At 49.3% G+C, this 25240-nt stretch overlaps 3 protein-coding genes across 5 annotated transcripts; 1 reads left to right on the top strand and 2 right to left on the bottom strand.

The window, feature by feature from the left end:
* The first annotated feature begins 4282 nt into the window (after positions 1–4282).
* On the top strand, positions 4283–5229 carry LOC125513336 (uncharacterized). The gene has a single exon (XM_048678421.2). It carries the CDS (start codon positions 4657–4659, stop codon positions 4975–4977), a length of 321 nt encoding a protein of 106 aa, XP_048534378.1. The 5' UTR covers positions 4283–4656; the 3' UTR covers positions 4978–5229.
* A 3428-nt stretch (positions 5230–8657) lies between these two features.
* Positions 8658–11178, bottom strand: LOC125513338 (PTB domain engulfment adapter). Of its 3 annotated transcripts, none has more exons than XR_007285866.2 (5): positions 10902–11178; positions 10726–10825; positions 10250–10605; positions 9735–9952; positions 8658–9159 (listed from the first exon to the last, which is right to left on the bottom strand). XR_007285866.2 is itself a non-coding variant. In XM_048678425.2 (5 exons), the coding sequence occupies exons 1-4, from the start codon at positions 11169–11171 to the stop codon at positions 10267–10269; spliced, it is 597 nt and encodes a 198-aa protein (XP_048534382.1). In that variant the 5' UTR covers positions 11172–11178; the 3' UTR covers positions 9623–9952; positions 10250–10266. The 3 variants fall into 3 exon arrangements, 2 of the variants coding, with proteins under 2 accessions (XP_048534382.1, XP_048534380.1); XM_048678425.2 differs by lacking the exon at positions 8658–9159 and having other exon boundaries at positions 9623–9952; positions 10250–10334; positions 10447–10605; XM_048678423.2 differs by lacking the exon at positions 8658–9159 and having other exon boundaries at positions 9623–9952.
* A 112-nt stretch (positions 11179–11290) lies between these two features.
* On the bottom strand, positions 11291–16302 carry LOC125513337 (glycerophosphodiester phosphodiesterase GDPDL4). Its single transcript, XM_048678422.2, has 9 exons — positions 15956–16302; positions 14880–15167; positions 14653–14762; positions 14071–14569; positions 13795–13833; positions 13422–13709; positions 12505–12644; positions 11855–12353; positions 11291–11774 (listed from the first exon to the last, which is right to left on the bottom strand). The coding sequence occupies exons 1-9, from the start codon at positions 16065–16067 to the stop codon at positions 11503–11505; spliced, it is 2247 nt and encodes a 748-aa protein (XP_048534379.2). The 5' UTR covers positions 16068–16302; the 3' UTR covers positions 11291–11502.
* Between the last annotated feature and the right edge of the window lie 8938 nt (positions 16303–25240).

The following is a 25240-nucleotide window of genomic DNA, read 5'->3' as shown; positions in this document are numbered from 1 at the left end:
TCGCCGAACTAGTTTATCTATACAATTTACCATTGTATTGAGTGTGTTGAGGACACAAGAGACTCTTTGTTATTTGGTTGCAGGGTTGTTTGAGAGAGACCATTTTCATCCTACGTCTCCCACAGATTCATAAATCTTAGGTCATCCACTTGAGAGAAATTTGCTACTGTCTTACAAAACTTTGCACTTTGAGGCCCAATCATGTCTACAAGAATAAAGTTGTGTATGAGACATCACCAAGCGTTAAGAGCATCTCCAACAGGCGCCCAAAAAAAAGCTCCGCGCACTAAAATTTTGTTTTTCTGGGCGCCGCACAGCTCCAGCAGATGCTGTAGCGCTAAAAGTTTTTGGGCGCGCGCTGAAAAACGCTATCGCGCGCAGCATATTTTGGGCTTCGGATTACACGCGCTTCATAATTTACACGGTGTGCTTTTTGTGCACGCGTTTTTGAGCGTCTGCAAAAGCGATGTTGGTCCCAGCGCATTAAAAATACTAAAGTCACGCGCTATAATTTTTATTGAGCGCTAAATTTTTATGCGGCCGTTGGAGATGCTCTAAGGCTTGGGTCAAGTTATCCTCCGGCAAGGCCTTGCCGTCCGGAGGGCTGCAATTGACTGCACAAATCTGAGGTACTAAGTGACTCCTAATTTAGTACAGCGACACTAGACTAAATATACATGTTACTTGGCATTTTGTAATGGACCCTAAGGAGACTAACAACCCTTAGTATTTTGTTTTTAGGCTCTAGGGAACTTCACAAGCCCTGGGGCTCTTTGCAGATTTATCACCAAAAAAAAAGTACTACCATAGAAAATAATTGGTGAAGTAGACAAAGTAAGGTAAAGTTAGATTGTGTCATCGTCCTGATCGAAAGGAACAAAACGACCTTCCACACCTCGATGTATTTTTATTATACTCAGGGACGTTTGTACTGCTGGTTTGATCAATAGAATTGATGCATTTTCGTAAAAAAAAAGGAGAGTATTTGCCAGAAAAAAAATTGGCTTCCCCGGCATGGCACGATCTGTCTTCGTCACATAAGCAGAGCCTAACACGAATTGGTAAAGTACTGGCCATACATTCTCGAACAGCGGCTTAGATTTGACATGATCCCTTCAGGAATAAAATTTCTCCAAGATCTCGACAAATGCAAAATGGATGGATGATTGCCTCCTGTTAATATTTGAAGAAACAACAAGAAAACAAAAGGTGGCGACTGGAATCACTTTAGCTTATGGAGTAGAAACATGTAGTCGACAGGAATTTCTCCAAAAGCGTTAGAACAGGAACTCTCTAATATGAAGCACTTGCTCTGGTTGAGATGTCTTTGTTTTCTCTTCGTATTTAGCTCTAGATATTAATGAAGTACAAGATTTGCTCATATATTTCCCACTACAGTTCAGAGGACGGAGTTTATACGTTGAGATGTCTTCGTTTTCTCTTCGTATTTAGCTCTAGATATTAATAGAGTACAAAGATTTTCTCATATATTTCCGACTCCAGTCTAGAGGACGGAGTTTATACGTTTTTCTTTCTTTTTGACGAAAATGATTAAATTTATTATAAAGATTCATTGAAAGTATAAAACACATCAAACATAAAAGAAATTATATCGAGATCCATGGACCACCGAGCGACTATTTCCGCCGTCAGAACGAGTCGTAGACGCGCCATTGTCGCTGCTTCCATACCAGAGCTGGACTGGCCTTGTCAATGACAGTTAGAAAGTCTTCGTGCACGCGCCCCGGAGCCGCAATCATCGCCTTTGAATCCTTGAATAGATCTGAAGAAACTAACACCAAATATCGTTATTGTGTACGCATGATGAGAAATCCTAACCTCGCTGTCCCAAGGAGCAGGCAGGAATCTACGCCGAAACTCCGTCTAATTCGTCCCAACGAACGAATTTGAGAAGGATCAGAGTCCAGAAGACTGATTCGAAGAGGAAGCGCCGCCATCCGTCCAAACGCCGTCTCTGTGAAGACTAAAGCTCTACTTATCTACTAGTCAGATTCGAGGCATCAAAAATCCTCTTCCCGCCATCGACCGCCGAAGCGGCAAGCGAAGAGAAGGCGAATCCATACTCGCCGGTGAAGATTGAGGGGAGGAGCGCATTCCTCCCTAGTCGATTCGCGAACGAAGTTTATACGTTACAAGTAGCCTAACACCGGTGACGTTATTATGCCGTAAGCAAACAACAACTACATAGTACCAGGAAACATTAATCCCGAAGAAAGAAAGGGAAACAATTGCTTCCATGCACAGGGCAGAGCATTAGGGCATCTCCAGCCGTTGGCCCCTCACGGGGCGTCTAAAAGTGTCGTCTGGGGGTGAGCCGGCGCAAAAAATGGCCCTGGGGGCGGGTCGGTCTTCAGCCGTCGGCCTCCATGGCCGCCCCTACACGCGTATTAAAATAGAAAAAAGAAGGATCGTTCGGCGAAGTTATGATAAAAACTAGTTAAATTTCGGCCAAACATGGCAATTTTCGGTGAAATTCGCGCATTTTCATTACATTAACCTAATCTAAAAAAGAAAAGGGCTGAACTCGTCGCCGCCATCATCGTCGTCAGTCTTCTCCTCCTTGACGCGGGCGCCCCTGCTGGACCCCTGCCCGGCGTCGCCATGGCGGACTGGCGGCGGCGTGTCATCGTCGTCGTCGTCACTGTCGCATAAGACGACGACCCCGTCTTCATCGCGGCCGCGTCGGCGCTCCTCGAAGCGGCGCAGGGCGGCGCGCTGGCGCTCCTTCTCTTTCTCCCGGCGCGCCTTCTCCATCGCAATGGAGTCCTGGCGCGCCCATTCTAGGGCCGCGCCGTCGTCGTCGAACTCCGCCTTCACCGGCGCCAGCCCCGGCTCCGTCTTCACCGGCGCTAGCCCCGGCTCCGTCTTTGGCTTGACGAAGCGCGGAGGAGCCGACGAGGAGAAGGCGCGCCGGCCGCCCTCGTTGATGACGATGCCGACGCTGCGAGTGCGCCGACCGATTGGCGTCTCCGCCGCGGGCTCGGCCTTGACGCCGAGAAGCGCCGGAGAACCGGAGGAGTGGGAAGATGAGCGAGAGGAGGAAGACGAGGAGGAGGCGAACCTCCTTGGCGCCCATGTGCGTCGGTGTTGCAACGGGGCGACCCCCGTCGCAGGATAGGTCAACGACGGGTTGTTGCCGCCGTCGAGGTACGCCAGCACGCCATCCAGCGTGCGGCCGGGGACGCCCCGCCACAGGCGGCGCCCCTCGCTGTTCTTCGCGCCGCCGACCACCGGCGCGTCGTTGGTGGAGGCCAGGCGCTGCTGCTGGCGGCGCTGGAAGTACGCCGCCCAAGCCGCGTGATTGCCGGCGGCGTACTGGGGGAGGGAGCGCTCGTCGTCGGTCAGGGAGGCGCGCGCGACCTCGACCTCCTCGGCGAAGTACCTGGGCTTCGCCATGACGTCGGGTAACGGGGGAACGGGCACTCCCCCGTCGCTGAGCCGCCACCCCGTCGGCCCGGCGCGCATGTCCGGCGGCGCCGGGATGTTCGCCTGGAACAGGAGCCAGGACTCCTGTTCGCGGAGCGAACGGCGGCCGAAGTCGTTCGCCGCCGCCGCGTCTCCGGGGAAGCGCTCTGCCATGGCGATGGGCTCGGCGGTGGTAGAGAGGGGCTGCCGGTGGCGTTCGGGAGAGACGGAGAGGGAGGGAGAGGGGCTGGGCGGCGGCGAGGGGTGAGTTTGGTGTGGGCACAGGCGAGAGACCGCCGGCTTTTATAGCCGCTCCGCGCCCGTGTGTACGCGTGTGAGGGAGGGGAGGCGTCGGCGCGCCGTCCCGTGACGCGCCGCCCCTGAGGAATCAACGGCAAGGCTGACCGGCGGCAGCCTTGCCATTGATTCCCCGCGTGAACCGAGGCAGTTGGGGGAAGACGAGCCGCCGTGTCCCTGACGCGGCTGGCCCGCGGCTTTTTCGTGGCAAAACAGTTCGCCCCGGCGCCCCCGGACGCCCCTCAGCGTGCCGAGTTCGGCCTGGGTCCGCCGGTGCTGTTTTCGGCCCAGGCCGGCGAAAATCGGGCTTCTGGAGACGCGACTGGGCTGTTTTTTCGTCGCCGGTGCAAAAAAACGCCTGACGAGACCTTCTGAAGGCAGGCACGGCTGGAGATGCCCTTAGTTTGGGTTTGGCTTGCGTCTCCCCGTCACAGTCACACACGGTGAAGGAAAGAAACAAGCACCACCACCACCACAGAGGCGCACAGCGGAATCCCACCCCACTAGTACGTGCCGTTGAGTGCTCCCCTCTCCCCACCACCATCATCTTCTTCCGCCTGTCTCCTCTTCCTCCCTCCATATAAACCACCGTGATCCCTGCGTGCTTCCACCATCCCCCAGCTCCGCTCCCTTCTAGTTCCGTCGGACCAGCGCGCATATATACCATACCTGTGATCTGCCACAACCCCCACCGAGATGCTGTGTGTGTGGACGACGCAGCTGGTGGCTCCAAGCACGGGAGGATCCATGGGCGTGGTGCGAGCCGTGTGATCGACAAGAGTGTGCGTGCACGTAAGCATGTGCTTCGGCTGCCGTGTCCCCGCCAAGCTCTGGTGGTGAGAGTTCGAGGAGAGGCCGCGCGCGTACGTACGTGTGATCAGTCCATTCCATACTGCTGTGCCGCCCGTGTCTAGCTTCTTGCCGGCGGTCTTCATGTGGGGCGACGTGGTGGCGCTCGTCCGGCAGGGCCTGCGGTGGCGGCGGCGCAGGGGGAGGAGGTCTACGGCGCGGGTGGTGGACGAGAGCGCGCTCGGCCTCGGCGCCCACGGCGATGCCGGCGCCGCCGCGGCGGTGGCGCCGAGCGTGGGCGGCGCCATGGCCAGGGCGCTCCTGGCACTGGCGTGCGCCGTCCGCTTTGACGGCGAGGACCTGCCGACGGAGGAAGCCTGGGCGGCGAGCGTATGGCGGCCACGGGCCGACGAGGTCAGCCACCTCATGGTGCGTGAGAGCATGCGCTATGCCATCTACGCGTAGGATTGTGTAAGTACAACGTCTGTACGTACGTACGATTGGGTTACGCGTATAACTAGCTGTGTATGGTGTGTAACTAGTAGAGTATTAGAGTGATGTACTTACTTTGGATGTACGTAAAGGTCACCACCACCACCACTACTAGAGATGCCATGGCGATTGGCTTCTCTTAGTCTATGTTATGTACTAGCATATCTGAACTTCTGAAGGTTCATCTCTACATGTCAACAAAGATTCATCTCTTCTCTTCCTCTATCTCTATCTCTCTTTTACCCTTCGGTTTCGTTCTTCATCCTTTTGACGCTCCGATTTTATCTTAATTGCTTCTAGAACTTTTAAGGGAAATAAACATTTGTCCCTATCTTATCTTTCTTTTTTCTTTTTTCTGATGAAGGGTGAGCAGTGAAAATGTCTAGACTTGTTAGAATAAATCCGAGGCATACCGTTGATCATCCGAGGACCAAGCAATCACACGAGGCACGACACCGATATGGCTACATCCCCGTGACACCGTCACAATACCGCACCCAGTCGCCCTGGACACCGGCACATGCCGCCGGCTTTCCCTGCGTTCCGGTGCTATTATGTTGGCATAAGTTACATCGTGTGTCTAGCACCGCTATATGTGAGAGGCCTAGGATACAAATGTCCTACTTGGCACGACTCCATATCCTATCTAAACACAATACAACTATAAGTTCAACTGTAACTTATCTTGTACACTATATTCGACACAACTCCAACAAACTCCACCTTGACGAATATTCTCCACCATCCTGAATTTGTCCATGCGTCAAACTTCTATGTACATTGAACTTGAGCTTATCACATGAGTATCGCTGCTACTCCAAAGACTCCATGTGACTCCACCTACAACCTATAGTCCCTTCTTTTTTTGACCACTGTCAACACTCGAGCAAAATTAAATTCCTCTTTACTCTAGTGTATGCTCCCAACTTCCAGAGCTCCGTTCAACGCATCACACACTGATCACTGACCTGCGTGAAAATGAACAACTCACATATTGGGTGTCACACATAAGAGTTATCTAAACTCAACATTATTGCTCCTTTCTTGACCGTCTGTCTGAAACTTGAAGAAATTTCATCGTTGCTTGTAGTCATCCTGAGTCAAATTCGCAGTTGTCTCACCACATGTATGACCACCAGAGCCCTGGCCCGTCTCCATGTCCCGTGCTAACTGCACGCCTCGCCGCTATTACCGCGTCGAGCCTCCACTGTCCCGGTCGAGTCTCAAGGGTCGTGAACCACACCACTCAACCCCCACTGCAGAGTACCACCGATCATCACCGACCGATGACGAGTTTCACGTTTCCATCAGACCACTGGGCTCCAGTCTGAACTACGTGCCTCTCGCTTTTTTCCCCTTTGCTGAATAGGCTTCGATTCCCTGAATCCTTACACCGTAGCCCCTCAATCCAGCTCCACCTTCGACATGACTCCATGGTAGATGATCAGTCCACCCTCGCGCCCCGTCAACTTCAAGCTCCGTGTGCGCCGTCTTGAATCAACCTCGCGCCATAGTCTTGTTGAAGCCACACAAGCCCTTGGGCCTGTGCCACGTGTTTCCACGCCTCAGAAGTCGGTCACTATCAGCATCACGCACCTATGTCGTCGTCACCGACTTCACCACCGTCTTCGGTACCAACCGACTTACGTCGATCCGTCAGACTGTTCAGTCTGACCCAACCAAACATATCCGACTGCAATCATACTCCATCCTGCATCACAACTGCGTGTACATCTGTGCATGTCTTGGACGCCCTATGTTTATATGATCCTGCTCAGCACGCTCCGGACTCCTCAAATCCTCAAGTGCAACTGCCATCCATACACAAACTGTGTACCAAACAAAAGAGACCAAAAATAAAGTCTCATGTAGCCTTCCTGTATGCACGTACCAGAGGAGACCAATGACGCTAGTCAAACTCCACTCCACATACAATCACACATAGCTTTTGGACTTATCTTTCTTTCCTTTCTAAGTAGCAATCACGGTCTGATTCTTGAGCCTTGTGCCAACTCTTTTTGTCAAAACAAATCTCTCGTGTCTTTGCCCAACCTTCTCCAGATCGATTAGTTCGCAGCTTCCGCTTCGCACGCGTCTAGCCTGGGGACTCCAGCAGCGTGATTTGCACTTGCACCCGCCGGCCTACTTGGACCCGCACCCGGACGAGGCCATCGCCTCGTGCTGATTGGGTCGTGTATGCTCTAGCCCTGCCGCCGCCACGCACCTGCTGCCCCAATCGCCGTCAAGCCGCGTGTGCACGCCGCTTCCATCGATCTGCTGCGCCGTTTCGATCGCTTTTTTTCAATCTTGTCAAGAACCACACCACATCCGGCTGCATCTCAACTCGATACTTTCTCCAGATCAACAACAACCGTGACCTTCTTTGAACCTTGCTTATGATACCACTCGTTAGAATAAGTCCGAGGCTTACCATTGATCATTCGAGGACCAAGCAATCACACGAGACACGACACTGATATGACTACATCCCCGGGGTCTGACTACGGGCGCTCCTCCCCGTGACACCGTCACAATACCGCACCCGGTCGTCCTGGACACCGGCACATGCCACCGGCTTCCCCTGCGTTCCGGTGCTATTATGTTGGCATAAGTTACATCGTGTGTCTAGCCCTGCTATATATGAGAGGCCTAGGATACAAGTGTCCTAATTGAACACGACTCCATATCCTATCTAAACACAATACAATTACAAGTCCAACTATAACCTACCTTGTACACTATATTCGACACAACTCAAACAAGACTCACGTTGTTCTGTCAGAGTCAGACCAGTTGTATGACCAACTCTTTATGGGGAACCACTGCAGCGAATCTCTAGTTCTAAAAGGATAAATTCGGTTAACTCTAAATTTGATGTACACCGGGCTGGTGAATTCAGCACAGCAACACAAGGCTTCAGGTGGCTACTGCCCACTGATCGGATCGAAACAATCACAGACCTTGGCAGGCCACCTCTTCCTCACTGAACATAACCACTAGCAAGCACTTGAGCATGTAGTAGGCGCAAATGACACCTGACCACACGACGTTTAAGAGGCACGCTGTGGTGTCCGTACATTTAGAAAGCCATTGTGACATCACAATCATGGTACAAAGAGCTGACCATGGAGAGAAATGAGTGGGTGTGACAAAAAGCAGGATTTCAGTTATACGAGATCAAATTCGGGCCTCAGGGCTGATACTTGAGATCCCAGCCTGAATATATGGCCTGTGACCATGATCATGATGGCCAGTGAAGGTGAGGATCATGTATGCATAGTGGTATCCAGATATCCAATATCGTGCCACTTCACGACAACCTGCCAACAACCCCGCTTCGGATACGCGACAATGACCGTAATAGCGTGTTTCGTCAAATTTCCACGCGATGCGAATCTAAATATGACACTGAAAAGAGCTTGTCTGAATCTCCTAGCTTAGTGGTTGTGTTTTCACAAGTGGCTAAGCTAGTCATGAGTAGTTTCTAGGCTCTAGAGGCATAGATGGAGATGTTCTTGAGTAGTACTTCCTCCGTCTGGAATTACTTGTCGCAAAAATAAATGTATCTAGACGTATTTTAGTCCAGATACATTCATTTTCACGATAAGTAATTCTGAACGGAGAAAGTATAATACTAGGAGGACGAGGAGATATGGAAATCATTTATACAAAACAAAATGGATGGTCAGCATGTCTTCTCCAAGCAAACAAAAAATGAGCACATAAGTACATTAGGATGAATTAATACTGCACAACCATGATTAATCTATATTCAAGCACAAGTCAAAGTAGCGCTAGCTTAATTAGATTGTGCAGCTGAAAGATTACCGAAAAGATGCTGGAATTCTGCAGCTGGCTACAGACAGAAAGTAAAAGCACGGTGCAGATTAGGTTTCGGTATTTCGGTGGCCAGCTAATTACACACTGGGGTCTGCCTCCACTGTTGTAGGCAGGCACAACGCTAATCGATTGCCTGCGCAGGGCTTGAGTTGCTACCTTGTTGATAAGGTGCAGTCCCAGGGTAGGTAGGGGCACCGCACATCCATCCATCCATCCATCATGGATGAAATGTCCCAGCAGATCACCTTGTCTTGTTAGGTTGGTGAGTTGTGACCTCCGATTTGACGAGATCTCGATAAGCCTCCTGTTGTCAGACTTGAGAGAAAGAAGAATGGAGATAGTCAGCCCCCAGATACATTCCTTTTGTCTCTGTCATCATGTCCAAACTAGTCGGCAAACGCCAATCAGCATTTCAGTGCTACTAGTTGTTTCTTGAAACTGAAGGTGGGGCCAGAGCCCAATGGTGGACAGCCAACGATGGCACTTGCTCATCATGTCCTGAGACACCAACTTGCCATTGTTTGGAAGGCATTGGGTGTTAGGGTCAGCAGGTAGATGCACAAAAAGCTTGAGCTTTCATTGTCGTGGGTGATGTTGTATAGTTGCCACTTCTAATGGAGAAGAATATAAGAAATTGCACCCTGTGTTTCTAAATGTAAGCCGTTTTTGCAGCTTAAATCAGTTCAATTGAAACTGCAAAAACGTCTCTCATTTAGGAACACATTTCGAAAACAGAATCCAGAAGAAATTTGTGTTTGTTTGCTGAAGCCATATGATATAATCCAAGTGCTACTGGATATTGCTTCCTCCATTTTGTTAGTAAACATTTTGCTTCAATTACTACTGATAGCAAATTAATATGTGTAAAAGAACTACTGACAGCAAATTACCAGATACTCAGCAACCAGCACCTGGTTACATTGATTAGTTTTTCTACTTTTGCTTCAAGCTCCAGCCGAGGAATTCCTCAAAGTGCATTTCTTATTTATGCCACACCTTTGTCCGAGAAGGCTGATGCGTTTCATTAGTAGTTGCAGGCAGTACGTTTTCTTGGTCTAGGATTAGAAGAATTCACAGATGAGCATGAGCAGTCGGAATCCTCATATATCTGCAAAGTGAAACGGCAACTTATTTCTCCTTAAAGAAATTGCAACTTATCTCTGGAAAACAGTAACACAAGAACCATGATGAGCTCCGTCGGACAAGCAACAGAAGAGTGAATCAACCTAACCTAATCATCCAAGCCTGTCTCTTTCAACCATATGGCACCATTGACGCATATGTATACATAATAAAAATTACTAACACATGACGAATATTTCGAGACGATGTCTGGAGCAAGATTCAGTAAACAACGCTAGTGCAACAGAAAGAAGGAAAGGTAGAAGAAAGCAGTCCGGCCCACCCCACGATGGCGCGGCCTCATTGGCGGCCTGCTGATCTCAGCGAGTCGAGGACGCGTTTTTGTCCTGTCAAGACTTCCACCAGCCCTTGCGAAGGAGATCATGCGCGCACACACACAGAGAAAGAAAAGATTGAGATGATGAAAAGAAGAGATGGCAGCAATGTTGTGTAAGTAAAGCGGCAATTGTGGCTGCCAACCGTTGGTGTAGTCTCGGCAGTCGTGGTTCCCGACGACCAGGTCGGTCGGCCATCGCTCGCTGAACCTCTCGGCGGCGTCGGCGGCGCCGCCGTCGCTGAGGCCGACGAACCAGCTCCTCCTGTCAGGGATCCGCCGCAGCGTTCTCCTCCGAACCACCCCTGTCCGCCCGTCGTCGCAGACAAGATGAATCACTAAAGAATTCTGCTTCCGTTTCTTGGCAAAGAAAAAGAAAATTCCAAGCAAGCAGGCAGAGAGGCCGACGCCGGCGGCTTAGCTACCCGGTATTTTGCTCCGCGAGAGCACGGAGAAGGCGGCGAGAGCATCCTCCGGGTCGAGAGGCTGGAAATCGAACACCAACGACGGCTCCGGCTCCTGCTCCTGCAAGCCAGCCAAGCCAAACGCCCTCTGAACATCTTGCGGAGTCGAAAAGGACGGATGGATTTCCTTCCCTCACCTGGGTTCGGGTTCGGGCAGGGTCGGGCCGGAGGAGCACCATGAAGTGCTGAAGGTCCCACAGACCCAGCGAGTAGGCCGAAGACATCAGGGCCTGGGCCGGACCCTGAGGGGCCCTCAGCGGCACGGCCGCGACGTACACGGCGTACCTCCCGGCCGGCCGCGCCACGGCCGTGGGCGTGGGCGTAGAGGCAGACGACATTCGAGATTGGATCATTGGAGACAAACCAAAACGGCTGTGGCCGTGGCGACACAAGCAACCGGCGGCCATAGGCGCAATAAGAGCATCTCGCCGTCAGATGTCAATCTGACGGCCGTCCGATCTGGTACTCTCTCTGAGTTCCCACATCAAAATCTGGTCTGGGACCGCAACTCTAGACTCTTGGGAGCTGAATGCATCACTTCTCCTCTTTAACAATCATAGTGGTATTTACCAGAATGTTGTTTTAACTAGGGACATAAGTAAGTGCCACCATCCAGGCATGAATCATCATTTAACCTCAACATCCACCACCCCAAATGAGACCCAAAGCAAAAGGAAAAACGAATCGCTCGCTACATAGAATAGAACGGGTGGCATTAAAAGAATGACTTAGTGGTCCTCAGATAAGCAGAGAAGCGCATAGCACTAGCACCGCCACAGTGATCGGGATCGAGACGGAGACATCGACGGCGGCGTGGGAGGGCGCTGGAGCTGTGGTGTTGCTCACAGGAGGAAGGGGCGGCTCCGCCACGTCGGAGACAGTCAACACCGGCTCTGGGGCCATTGCTGGTGGCAATGCTGCTTTATCCTGTATGACCCCAAGGAGGCCGCCGCGCTGGGGAGGCAGCATGTAGTAGGGCGTCTTGTCCCCCATGTTCCTGCACGAGTTCACTGCGCAAACACAAGAAGAACTCACTCACAAGATAACACTACATGCATGGTGAACTGGATGAAAAATGTTGGGCACGCACATTTGTATCTGTGAGCCGTCCCGGGGAAATCGGTGATGAGTCCATCCACTCCGCCTCCCTCTCCCCCTTTGTGCACAAGGGCGTTGATCTGTGACGTGGCGTCTGAGAAGAAGTCGTACGGTTGAGAAAAGAACTCGTTCCTCAGCAGATACACATAGACTGGAAGACCAGCAGACTGCAGGGACTTGACGAGAGGGTTCGTCTGGTTTATCAGGAAATTACTCGACTCTGGGTAAACGGACTTGGTGCTGACAGAAACAGCGTCCGCAAACTTTTTGATGTCTGCGAGGGAGGAAGGTGCGGCGTCTTTCACGACTTCGTCGATCTTGTACACAAGGTTATACTTGGCCAGCTGCTTGAACTTCACCAGAGTTGAGCTGTTTGTTGACTGGATCATCACTTTCTTGGCGGTCTGTTTGCTGTAACCGGAGTCATCGACAGCTTTGATCACTGCATCTACCACACCAAACCCAAGTTTCTCTGCCATGAATGAAGCATGCTGCAAAAAATCCAATCAATCGCTCAGTATTAGTATCATTTTTTCCAACTAACAACCATCTTTTTGCTAGCCGACTCAACGAGAGATGCAGGAAATGGGAAGAGTACATCACACAATTATGGGTTTGCAGCATATTTAAATGCATGCTTACCTCCACAGTAATCATGATTCCTGACAAATCTTCTGCTTTTGCAAAAGCCAAGAAGTCTGATAATCTCATGAATTTTCCGGCGTTCCTGTTTCTGGGATTTCTTGATAGGCTAATCTGGCCAAATGGGTTTGATATCATAGCTGTGAACACGGAAATGTCAGTATTCGAGTAAGTGATCCACGAGTGCAAGTAACTCCATAGATGGACAATCAATTCTTCACCAGACGATTGATTTTTTGTTTTGTTTTGTACAACAATGAAATGGCATGGCATGGCATGATCGTGCATAACTTACTATTGTTTTTAGTTAATGGAAGGAAACGGAATTACACACATAACTTACTGTCTAATAAACTGTTTCTTATCTGCAAAGGAATACGGCTATTACCACTTTTTGCAGGTTATCTTCAGGGCCACGGCGTTCATCCGTATGTGGTCGCTACTCACTCCGACGGAGGCCAGGGAGCGTTTGGTTGCTGCGTCTACCCGATGGGAGATGGTAGCGCGGGATATTTTCAACCAGTTTGGATGGCGGTCATGTAATAGGATAGGCATGTAGTGCTCCTATTGTGTTTGCCAGCCGGTTGTGGTTTTGGGCTGTAGCTCTTTCGAGCCTTTTGTTTATTTTCGCACCTCGATACTTGGCGACTTTGCTACTGGATTATGCTTTTAATAATATGAGCCGTATGCATCGTTCTGATGCAGAGGCTGGGGTAAACCCCTTTTCGAAAAAAAAAAACCAAAGTCCTGGGATGTCCACTAATTTTGCATGTGTTGTGTTTTTTCATTTCTCAGTTCCCTCCCTATTCCCAGCCTCCCTTGCAATGAAATGATGCGCAAGGCTCTTGCCTCTTGCGTTTTCTCAAGAGAGAAAAATACTGCAATCAGATTTACTAATAGAGTTCAGACTGACTTACGCTTCAGGTTGTTGGCAATGTCCTCCCAAGTGAGGTTGAAGGTATAGACTCCAGCAACAGCCTTAATGTCACTTATGACACCCGCTTGAGAAGCAAATTGTGAGGATGCAACAGTAGTGACATCCATTAGGTCAATGGAACTCATGCATATTGGTATGCCATCTTTTGTCACTTGAACGTCACAGTCAATGACATCTGCACCATCAACAACTGCCTTTTGATAAGCTAGGTCAGTGCAGTCAGGGTAGTCACCACTAGCACCATTGTGGGAGATAACTAGAGGTGCCCCTGCAATGTAAATGTGAAATCCGGAGGTCAATAACAGTACTAAATTGAGGAGTTAAGAATGGATAAAGAAAGGAAGGAGGCATACCATGATCTGCCTTGGTGTTGTTCAGGTTACTGAAGCAGCCTGCAGCAACAAAACATAGAACAAATCAATAGTCAAGATCAGACAAGCCATGATCCAAACTAATATTCCAACTTGTTCAAATATACAAATACCAAAAGTTGAAAGTGGATTATTTCATGATTAGAACAGAGTCAATAAAAGATGAAAGATTGTCCTGACAAAGTGGCCGCTTGGGTGTGTGAGCTTCTTGAAGGAACATTTATAGCATTGTGAAGAGATCATATAATGTGGACTCACCGATGGCCTCTAACGGAGTGATAGGGAAATCAGTCAAGAGACCATCAACACAGAAGGCACCATTGTCGATGAAGCGAAGATATTCTGCTAACGGATCATAGCTGTAGTTGTAGCTGAGTGCAAAGTCGTTGGCAAAATCAGCAGCATAAATTTCTAAGCCTGCCTTATGAGCATCATCCACGACTGAAGTAGAGGGTTGCAGATAATTATCTGCCGTAACAGGCCAGATATAGTGTTTGGGAACAAGTATTCCAGAAGCAAAAGTCTTGATGGATGATAGATTTTTCAGCATTGAGCCATATGTCTGATTTGTAGATGGCTCGACAAGGCCTTCATCAAGAAAACGGAACACAAGCTTTGTCTTCCTGCCAACTCTTCCAACTAGACTTTTGAGGAAACTCACTTCAGGGGATGAGATGTAGTCAACCGTGTATTGCTTTGACATAGACAGGATATAGCTTCTCATGCTCAGATTAAACTGGCTGTAGAAACTGTCATGCTGAGTTTTGCACAAACAAGACAGACTATAAGAGAAGATCACTTCAATTGTAGTGCACTGAAAGTAATCAAAGTTTGATGTACCTGAACATTCAACCAAGCAGGGGCCTTATATTGCGACAGTGCAACTTCAACTTGAACTAGCGTGAAGCTTCCATCAAACCTATTTGTACGAGACAAGATTGCTCGCAGCACTGTAACAAATAGTAAGTTTGGGTTAGACAAGGAAAGGCAACAATGCTAATCAAGCAAGAGAAAGATGCAATGAAGATGCTCAAAACATTAGAACTGCAAGCTGCATTTGCACTTACAAGTTACATTGGTCAGGTCAATGCTGTTATAGTCCACAGAGAACCACCCCGTCGTGGACACACCGTTGACACGGTAGGTCTTCTTTCCCTTTGGGAAAAGATCGGATATGGTTGTGCAGTTATCCATTTTTATGTCTGGAAGGCAGATGCCAACGCCATCCTTGGTTAACCGAACATCGCACCACTGGGCTGAATCCTGATTGCTGGCAGCAAACAAATAAGCAGGGTCACTGGAGTCGGGAAATAGGCCGGAGAAACCACCCTTAGCTATGACTGCTGGAGCATCGCCTGAAACAATGAGGTGAGTGTTAGGCTTGAGAACAGCCAGGAGGAACAATGGATGGATCATAGCTTCATAGATGTAACTTTTTGTCCGACTAATACTTCATAAATGTATTGCCACAGCAGAAACTCCGTAAAAAAACTATACCAGGGTGGTGGTATAAATCTACTGTATTTTTACATGCATGGCCAATTAAATGATCGACCACTGTAATTGATGCATCAAGAAGGAAATCAATCCTTGAAATTGACATCTACCGAACTGGGCAAACAATCCCCTGCTCCATAAGCAGTCGATGAACAGTAAACGCCAGCAGCTAGTGATCTAACCTAACCCAAGAACAGCCGATGAACATTCACGCGGTAAGAAGCGTTGACTACGTCATCTGAATTAGTAACAAAGATGTTGCTGCCGTATCCTAACCAAATGGCATTCGGCAGAAGAGGCTACCCTACCGCCCACGGCTGTGCCAAAATTTCATATTATATGCAAATAATTTAAAAGGAGGCATCATGGCCGGCCCCCAAGCTTCCAATCAGAAATCTCGAGCCCTGAAACTTTCGGCAAGGCCATGCTCTTGAAGAAACAGCAGAAGGTTGAGCAAGACCGGGCAGTCGCCCCGTCTTAATCCTAAAGATCCAACCCATACATCGAAGCCGAATCAAAAATCGCAAGCAAGATGCGAGCTTATGAACTAAGAATCGCAGAAATAGTCAACCCAGATCAGAATCAGATCGCAGACGCACAGACTAAGCAAACAAACGGGGAACACAGGCAAGTGCAGCTTGTATACCACTCAGCGTCTTCCAGGCCGAGCCCTTCTGCGCAGCGGCTGGGCCCGGCAGCAGCAGCAGCAGCAGCAGCAGCGATCCAAGAACGGAGCAGGCATGGCCGCTCCTCCCCATTGCAGACCTCCACCGGCAGCAGCTCCAAGAACACTGCTAGGCTAGCTACAGTCCCCCTCCAAGAACGCCCCGGCAAGAGAGAAGGAGAAGAATCGAAGCGAGCCAGCGACTGCTCGGAAGGAAGGAGGCAATGCGCGTACGGCGGCCGCGTTTTAACACCGAGAGAGAGAGAGAGAGAGAGAGAGAGATGACAAAAGAAATGGAGACGGAGGAGGGGCTGGGCTGCTGCTGAGCTGTGGGATGAGGCCAACAGGAGAAGGTGGCATCGGGGGCGAAGGTGGTAAAAAAGTGTGATCCCCTTCCTACACCACCTCCAACAGATATGAAAAAACATGAGTATTTAGCACAAAAAAAACTACCGCAACGACCACTTTTAACTGGTGATAAAAAAAAGCCTACCACTTTTATCATATTTTTTCCATAAAACTACCACGTGCTGCTAATAACTGATCAGGGCTGGAGTGGTACAAAAGTCAACTCCGACTGTTAAATTGACCTTCAACTTTCAAAAAAGAATTGACCTGCAACTCTCTTCCCATCAAAACATTTTATCTGTGGAACATTTCCTCAATCATCTTGTATGTGTGCCGGAGCACGAGTTGCTCGTCGGCGGCTGCCGGCCGCCAGTGTACTAGATCCATACTGGGAGGTGGGCGCAGGCGCCGGCCATGGTCGCGAACCCTGCATTACGGGTTACGTTACGCGGAGTATCTGCTTCCGAGCTCAAATACTCACTAATGAACAGTAAAATCGAAAAATAGTAAAAGAAATCAAAAGAACTCTGAAATTATTTTGTGATAAATTTTGACAAATGTTTTTATGTTCTTGAAAAAATTATCTTCAAATAACATTCGTGGAAGTCATAAAAAAAAATTGATGCTTCTGTAATGCAATTTTTTTACATTTTAGAGTTATGGTTTTATTTCATTTCATTGCCATGACAAAGCATTTTGGAGTGCTGGTTCTTTCCATGACTTCACGAATGTCATTAGTGCTAAAATTTGTCAAGCACACAAAATATTTGTTAAAGTTTGCCAAAAAAAATGAGGATTTTTTTGGGGGATTTTACTGTTCATCCCGGGCTCATTTGAGCTCAGGAGCAGAAGAAGACTAACCCCCCGTGCAGCGCCATGACCGTCGCACAAGCTCCATTGGTTGTCGTCGCGTTGTGTCGAGGCTGCCGTCGTCACGCGATCCTTGTTGGCCGCCACGGTCACTAGCCCCGTCGCCTATTCCACATGTGCCCCGACCTACCAACCTCCGCCATGGTCGCTCATGTTTGCCGACCGATACGCCATGCTCCTCATGACCGTGGGCTCCGCAGTTGTCGACACCGACATATGCTGGGTGGCGGCTGAGCGTGGCCACCGGGCAGCCTGGCAAGGCCCTTGAAGCCGGTGGCGGAGGGACAGTGGGAGTGAGGCAGGACGGCGGATTAGCTCTGGCGGGAGGCCTCCATGGGGAATTTTAAGGAAGAAGATAGAACTGACATGTGGGACCCACATATCATAATGTCTAGCGTATCGGTCAGACAAACGGTGTTGACTTTCATTGCCACATGGACCTGACTGGTGGACTATTTCTCTCATAATCACTATTAGTTTTGAGAAAAGATGTTGCGAAGTGGTAGTTTGTTGCAAAAATAGAGCAAATATGGTAGTTCTTTTACCATCGATTAAAAGTGGTAAATCCGAGGGGGGCACAAACCTGTAATCTGGGCGGATATGGGGAGTGGCTTTTTGCTAAATACTCTAAAAGTGTGGCCACGCCAAAAATTTGTCGTGTACGGCAACCTATATACCTAAGGGCATCTACAACTGGGCAACCCATATCCGCCTCAAATGCCTAGGTGACCTGCCTGGCAATGCCCGAATAGAAGAAACAAACACCCAGTCGGCAGCCCCAAAGGCAACCCAAATGTCCAGACTGACCGGCAACCCCCATACCCGGCCCATATGTGGGGCGGATATTGGGACGCCCGGACACATCCGTCACGTTGGAACAACATGCGGCGGTGCTCCTGGCTGGGCATAAAACCCGATACGCGAAGCTCAAACCTCAATTACCTGAATCCAAACCCGCACTACCCAAACCCGAAAAACATGAGAGCCTGTTTGGGTGGTAACTCTAGAAACCTGAATTTTATTTGGGAAATTGGGGTTTGTACCCCTGGCACCCGATCAACCCAATTTTTTTAATTAAATTGGAGATATTATCCCAACCCAACAAATTAAGGTCATGCACATCCCAGCCCAAAAACTAACCATTGCAAGTTGCACTGTGATATACCGCAAGCCCATGAAGGAATATGCCCTAGAGGCAATAATAAAGTTGATATTTTATATTTCCTTATATCATGATAAATGTTTATTATTCATGCTAGAATTGTATTAACCGGAAACTTGATACATGTGTGGATACATAGACAAAACACCGTGTCCCTAGTAAGCCTCTACTAGACTAACTCGTTAATCAAAGCTGGTTAAGTTTCCTAACCATAGACATGTGTTGTCATTTGATAACGAGATCACATCATTAGGAGAATGATGTGATGGACAAGACCCATCTGTTAGCTTAGCATGTTGATCGTTCAGTTTTATAGCTATTGCTTTCTTCATGTCAAATACATATTCCTTCGACTATGAGATTATGCAACTCCCGAATACCGGAGGAATATCTTGTGTGCTATCAAATGTCACAACGTATTTGGTGACTATAAAGATGCTCTACAGGTATCTCCGAAGGTGTTTGTTGGGTTGGCATAGATCAAGATTAGGATTTTTCACTCCGAATATCGGAGAGGTATCTCTGGGCCCTCTCGGTAATGCACATCATAATAAGCCTTGCAAGCAATGTGACTAATGAGTTAGTTATGAGATGATGTATTACAGAATGAGTAAAGAGACTTGCCGGTAACGATATTGAACTAGGTATGAAGATACCGATGATCGAATCTCGAGCAAGTAACATACCGATGACGAAGGGAATAACTTATGTTGTCATTACAGTACGACCGATAAAGATCTTCGTAGAATATGTGGGAACCAATATGAGAATCCAGGTTCCGCTGTTGGTTATTGACTGGAGAGGTGTCTCGGTCATGTCTACACAGTTCTCGAACCCGTAGGGTCCGCACGCTTAATGTTCGATGACGATTTAGTGTTATATGATTTATGTGATTTGGTGACTGAATGTTATTCGGAGTCCCGGATGAGATCGCAGACATGACGAGGATTCTCGAAATGGTCGAGAGGTAAATACTGATATATAGGACGATGGTATTCGGACATCGGAAATGTTCCGAGGGTACCGGGTACATATCGGGTCACCGGAAAGGAGTTCCGGGCACCCCCTGACAAAGATATGGGCGTAATGGGCCAAGAGGGGAAATACAGTAGCCAGCATGGGCTGTTGCGCCCCCATATAGGCCGAACCTAGAGGGGAAGGAAAGAGGGAGAGAGAGAGAAAGGAAGGGGGGATTCGGCCTCCCCCTTCCTTCCCTCCTCCCTCCTCCTTCCTCCCCCCCGGAAGTTATGGTAAGGAGGAGGGGCAAATTGCACTAGGGCGCCAAGTAGGATTCCTCCTACTTGGGCGCCCCCTTGGCTGCTCCCTCTCCCTCCCACCTATATATATATATGAGGGGGGAGGCGCCTAGTACACACAACAACATCTGTTAGCCGTGTGCGGCGCCTCCCTCCATAGATTACACCTCTGGTCATATCTTCGTAGTGCTTAGGCGAAGCCCTACGCGGATCACTTCACCATCACCGTCACAACGCCGTTGTGCTGACAGAACTCTCCCTCGACACTTTGCTGGATCAAGATTTCAAGGAACGTCATCGAGCTAAACGTGTGTAGAACTCGCAGGTCCCGTACGTCCAGTGCTTGATCGGTCGGAACGAGAAGAAGTTCGACTACATCAACCGCGTTGTCAAATGCTTCCGCTTTCGGTCTACGAGGGTACGTAGACACGCTCTCCCCCTCTCGTTGCTATGAATCTCCTACATAGATCTTGTGTGAGCGTAGGAAATCTTTTGAAATTGCATGCTACGTTTCCCAACAGTGGCATCAAGAGCCAGGTCTATGCGTAGATGATATGCACGAGTAGAACACAAAGTGTTGTGGGCGGTGATCGTCATACTGCTTACCATGAATGTCTTATTTTGATTCGGCAGTATTGTTGGATGAAGCGGTCCGGACCAACCTTACATGACCACGTTCATGAGATCGGTTCCACCGACAGACATGCAACTAGTTTTGCATAAAGTGGCTGGCGGGTGTCTGTTTCTCCTACTTTAGTTGAATCGAATTTGACTGCAGTCGGTCCTTGTTGAAGGTTAAAACATCAAACTTGATAAACACCGTTGTGGTTTTGATGCATAGGTAAGAACGGTTCTTGCTAGAAGCCCGTGGCAGCCACGTAAAACTTGCAACAACAAAGTAGAGGACGTCTAACTTGTTTTTGCAGGGCATGTTGTGATGTGATATGGGCAAGACATGATGTGATATACGTTATTATATGAGATGATCATGTTTTGTAGAAGTTATCGACAACTCGTAGGAGCCTTATGGTTGTCGCTTTATTGTATGAAATGCAAACGCCATGTAATTGCTCTACTTTATCACTATGCGTTAGCAATAGTTGTATAAGCAATAGTTGGCGAGACGACCACGGTGCTACGATGGAGATCAAGGTGTCAAGCCGGTGACGATGGATATCATGACGGTGCTTAGGAGATGGAGATCAAAGGAACAAGATGATGATGGCCATATCATGCCACATATTTTGATTGCATGTGATGTTTATCTTTTATGCATCTTATTTTGCTTAGTACGGCGGTAGCATTATAAGATGATCCCTCACTAAAACTTCAAGGTATAAGTGTTCTCCCTAAGTATGCACCGTTGCGAAAGTTCGTCGTGCTGAGACACCACGTGATGATCAGGTGTGATAGGCTCTACGTTCACATACAACGGGTGCAAGACAGTTTTGCACATGCGGAATACTCGGGTTAAACTTGACGAGCCTAGCATGTACAGATATGGCCTCAGAACATTGGAGACCGAAAGCTCGAACGTGAATCATATAGTAGATATGATCAACATAGAGATGTTCAGCATTGATGACTACTCCATCTCACATGATGATCGGACATGGTTTAGTTGATTTGGATCACGTAATCATTTAGATGACTCGAGGGATGTCTATCTATGTGGGAGTTCTTAAGTAATATGATTAATTGAACTTAATTTATCATGAACTTAGTACCTGATAGTTTTTTGCTTGTCTATGTTGATTGTAGATAGATGGCTCGTGTTGTTGTTCCATTGAATTTTAATGCGTTCCTTGAGAAATCTAAGTTGAAAGATGATGGTAGCAACTACACGTACTGGGTCAGTAACTTGAGGATTATCCTCATTATTGCACAGAAGAATTATATCCTTGATGCACCATTAGGTGTACCACCCCCTCCAGCAACTACAGACGCTGTGAACACCTGACATTCGTGTGTTGATGACTACTCGATAGTTCAGTGTGCCATGCTTTACGGCTTAGAATTGGGACTTCAAAGACGTTTCGAACATCATGGACCATATGAGATGTTCTAGGAATTAAAGTTAATATTTCAAGAAAATGCCCGAGTTGAGAGATATGAAGTCTCCAACAAGTTTTATAGCTGCAAGATGGAGGAGAACAGTTCCATCAGTGAACACATACTCAAAATGTCTGGGTATCATAAGGCCAACTCCACCGCGCGACCCCAAATGGACGTCCGGTTTGGCCGGATTTTGTCTCTTTGGGGCGGCGATGCGTTCGCCCATGTCCGCGTTTGTCCGTTGGGTCGTGGGTGCGCCCAGCGCGCGGTCGCACCTCAAATCATGTCCGGGGTGGACGTGATTAAAAAACAAAAAACTTAAATAAAATGCCTAAAAAGTAAATAAACGCACTTAAAAAAACTTAAAACATATATAACAGTCACAGCCACAAAACTGCCCAGTTTCATGCCGCACTTAAACGGCCCAGTTCCATAATTAACATAAAACAAAATAAAAAATGCCGCCCGCGCGCTGTTGCCGCCCGTCCATGCCCTGGCCGTCGCCGTCGCCGTCTTTAGTGGCCGCCGGTGTCGTCGTCGTCGCTGCAGAGGTCGACGTAGTTCGGCGGTGTCCAGAGATGGGCCGGCGGTCTGCGGTGCACGGGGGCGGTGGGCTGGAAGGTGGCCGGTGCCTGCACCACCTCCTCCCGAGGCGAGGCGTCGCTCTCCAGCGACCGCGGCGGCATGGGGCACTAGTTGCCCCTCACGGCGACCGCCATCTGCTCCGCCGTGCACGACCAGCTCCACCCCTGGCCCACCAGGCCCGGGTGGAAATCGGCCATCGGTGGCTCCTCGTCCCCTCCTCCTTTGGCACCATCTACATCTCGGGGATAGCAACGCCGCCGGCCGTAGAGAGGGCCATCGTCTTCTCGAGGCCCGACCATTGGCGCTCACCGTGCGTGTGCATGGAGTCCTCCATGACACGCGCCATGAGCTGGCCCTCCTCCTCCACTGTCATGCGAGGAGGTGGAGGTGGCGACGGAGATGGGGAAGCCGACGGCGTGGGCGTCAGGCCGCACACCCGCGTACGCCCGCACACCTCCCGACGTGGCCGCCGCGGCCCCGACATTGTGCCGGCAAAGTACGACGCATGCCGCACGTCGTGCTCATCCTGGAGCCAAGTGTCCCACAGGACGGAGTCAGGGGCGTACCTCTCGTCGTCGAATAGGTCGTCGGGGAGGCGGCGGCGGCGCTCGATCTCATCGTGCGGGCACGGCCGCTCGCTGGCACCGGCGGGATGGGGACCTGGTCCGCGGAGAGGTGCCAGTTTTTGGGGAGGTGCACGTCGCTCCACGGGACCGGTGTCCTCGTCTCCCAGTACCGCCAGCAGACATCCATGGCCAGGTACCGTCGTTCACGCTCGCCAGCGGCCCTAGGCACGATAGTGAAGGGGGCAGGCGCGGGGGCTCGAATGGAGGTGTGCGGCGGTGATGCGGGCTCCTTCTTCTTGACGGAGCCGCATCGGCGTCCCGAGGAGGAGCCGGCCTCGCGGTCGTGCTTCCCCTTGCGGTCGTGCTTCCAAAGGCCCATGGCTGCGGCCGACCTGCGAGGTCGACGACGGGGAGCGGCTAGGGTTTCGAGGGTGTTGGGTTTCGAGGGGGCAAAGAGGGGCTGGAGTGGGAACTGTGGACGACGACCGGTCCACGGCTTCCCATTTAAGAAGGACGGTGACCCTTCGCTGCGCGGATGATAGGTGGGGCCACCCGCCCGTGCACATTTATGTTGGCAGGTGGGAGGTAGGTGGCCGCCTGCCACGCGGCCCTGACGCGGACGTTCGAATCGTCTGTTTGCTGTCCGCCGCGACCCAAACCCGACGCAAGTTTGTGCTCGAAATGGGTCGGCCCGGACACAAAACAGACCAGATGGGTCCGGGCCGTCGTGCGCTGGGCCGCCTCGTTTGTCCGTTTTACCCCAAACGGACGGGGCCGGACAAAATGGGGTCGTGCGGTGGAGTTAGCCTAATCACTTGACTCAGGCGGGAGTTAATCTTCCAGATGATAGTGTTATTGATAGAGTTCTTCAATCACTGCCACCAAGCTACAAAGGCTTCATGATGAACTATAATATGCAAGGGATGGAGAAGACAATTCCTGAGCTCTTCACTATGCTAAAAGCTGCAGAGGTAGAAATAAAGAAGGAGCATCAAGTATTGATGGTTAACAAGACCACTAGTTTCAAGAAAAAGGGCAAGGGAAGGAAGGGGAACTTCAAGAAGAATGGCAAGCAAGTTGCCACTCTCGGTAAGAAGCCCAAATCTGGACCTAAGTCTGAAACTGAGTGCTTCTACTGCAAAGGGACTGGTCACTGGAAGCAGAACTGCCCCAAGTATTTGGAGGATAAGAAGGATGAAGGAAATATGCCCTAGAGGCAATAATAAATTTATTATTTATTTCCTTATATCATGATAAATGTTTATTATTCATGCTAGAATTGTATTAACCAGAAACTTAGTACATGTGTTTATTATTTATTTCCTTATATCATGATAAATGTTTATTATTCATGCTAGAATTGTATTAACCAGAAACTTAGTACATGTGTGAATACATAGACAAATAGATTGTCACTAGTATGCCTCTACTTGACTAGCTCGTTGAATCAATGATGGTTATGTTTCCTAACCATAGACATGAGTTGTCATTTGATTAACGGGATCACATCATTAGAGAATGATGTGATTGACTTGACCCATTACGTTAGCTTAGCACTTGATCGTTTAGTATGTTGCTATTGCTTTCTTCATGACTTATACATGTTCCTATGACTATGAGATTATGCAACTCCCATTTACCGGAGGAACACTTTGTGTGCTACCAAACATCACAACGTAACTGGGTGATTATAAAGGTGCTCTACAGGTGTCTCCGAAGGTACTTGTTGAGTTGGCGTATTTTGAGATTAGGATTTGTCACTCCAATTGTCGAAGAGGTATCTCTGGGCCCATTCGGTAATGCACATCACAATAAGCCTTGCAAGCATTGTAACTAATGAGTTAATAGCGGGATGATGTATTACAGAGCGAGTAAAGAGACTTGCCGGTAACGAGATTGAACTAGGTATTGAGATACCGACGATCGAATCTCGGGCAAGTAACATACCGATGACAAAGGGAACAACGTATGTTGTTATGCGGTTTGACTGATAAAGATCTTCGTAGAATATGTGGGAGCCAATATGAACATCCAGGTTCCGGTATTGGTTATCGACCAGAGACATGTCTCGGTCATTTCTACATAGTTCTCGAACCCGTAGGGTCCGCACGCTTAAAGTTCGGTGACGATCGGTATTATGAGTTTTTCTGTTTTGATGTACCGAAGGTAGTTCAGAGTCCCGGATATGATCACAGACATGACGAGGAGTCTCAAAATGGTCGAGACGTAAAGATCGATATATTGGACGACTATGTTAGGACACCGGAAAGGTCCCAGAAGGTCTCGGACATATACCGGAGTACCGGGGGGTTACCGGAACCCCCCAGGGGGCTTAATGGGCCTACATGGGCCTTAGTGGAAAAAGAGGGCAGCAAGGGGAGTGTGGGGCGTGCCCCCCCAAGGCCCAAGGCAAATTGGTTTAGGG

Source organism: Triticum urartu, chromosome 6A (assembly GCF_056163025.1).
Source record: "Triticum urartu cultivar PI428250 chromosome 6A, HENAU_Tu73, whole genome shotgun sequence".
Lineage (NCBI taxonomy): Eukaryota > Viridiplantae > Streptophyta > Magnoliopsida > Poales > Poaceae > Triticum > Triticum urartu.
This window is presented reverse-complemented; position numbering and strand designations above follow the sequence as displayed.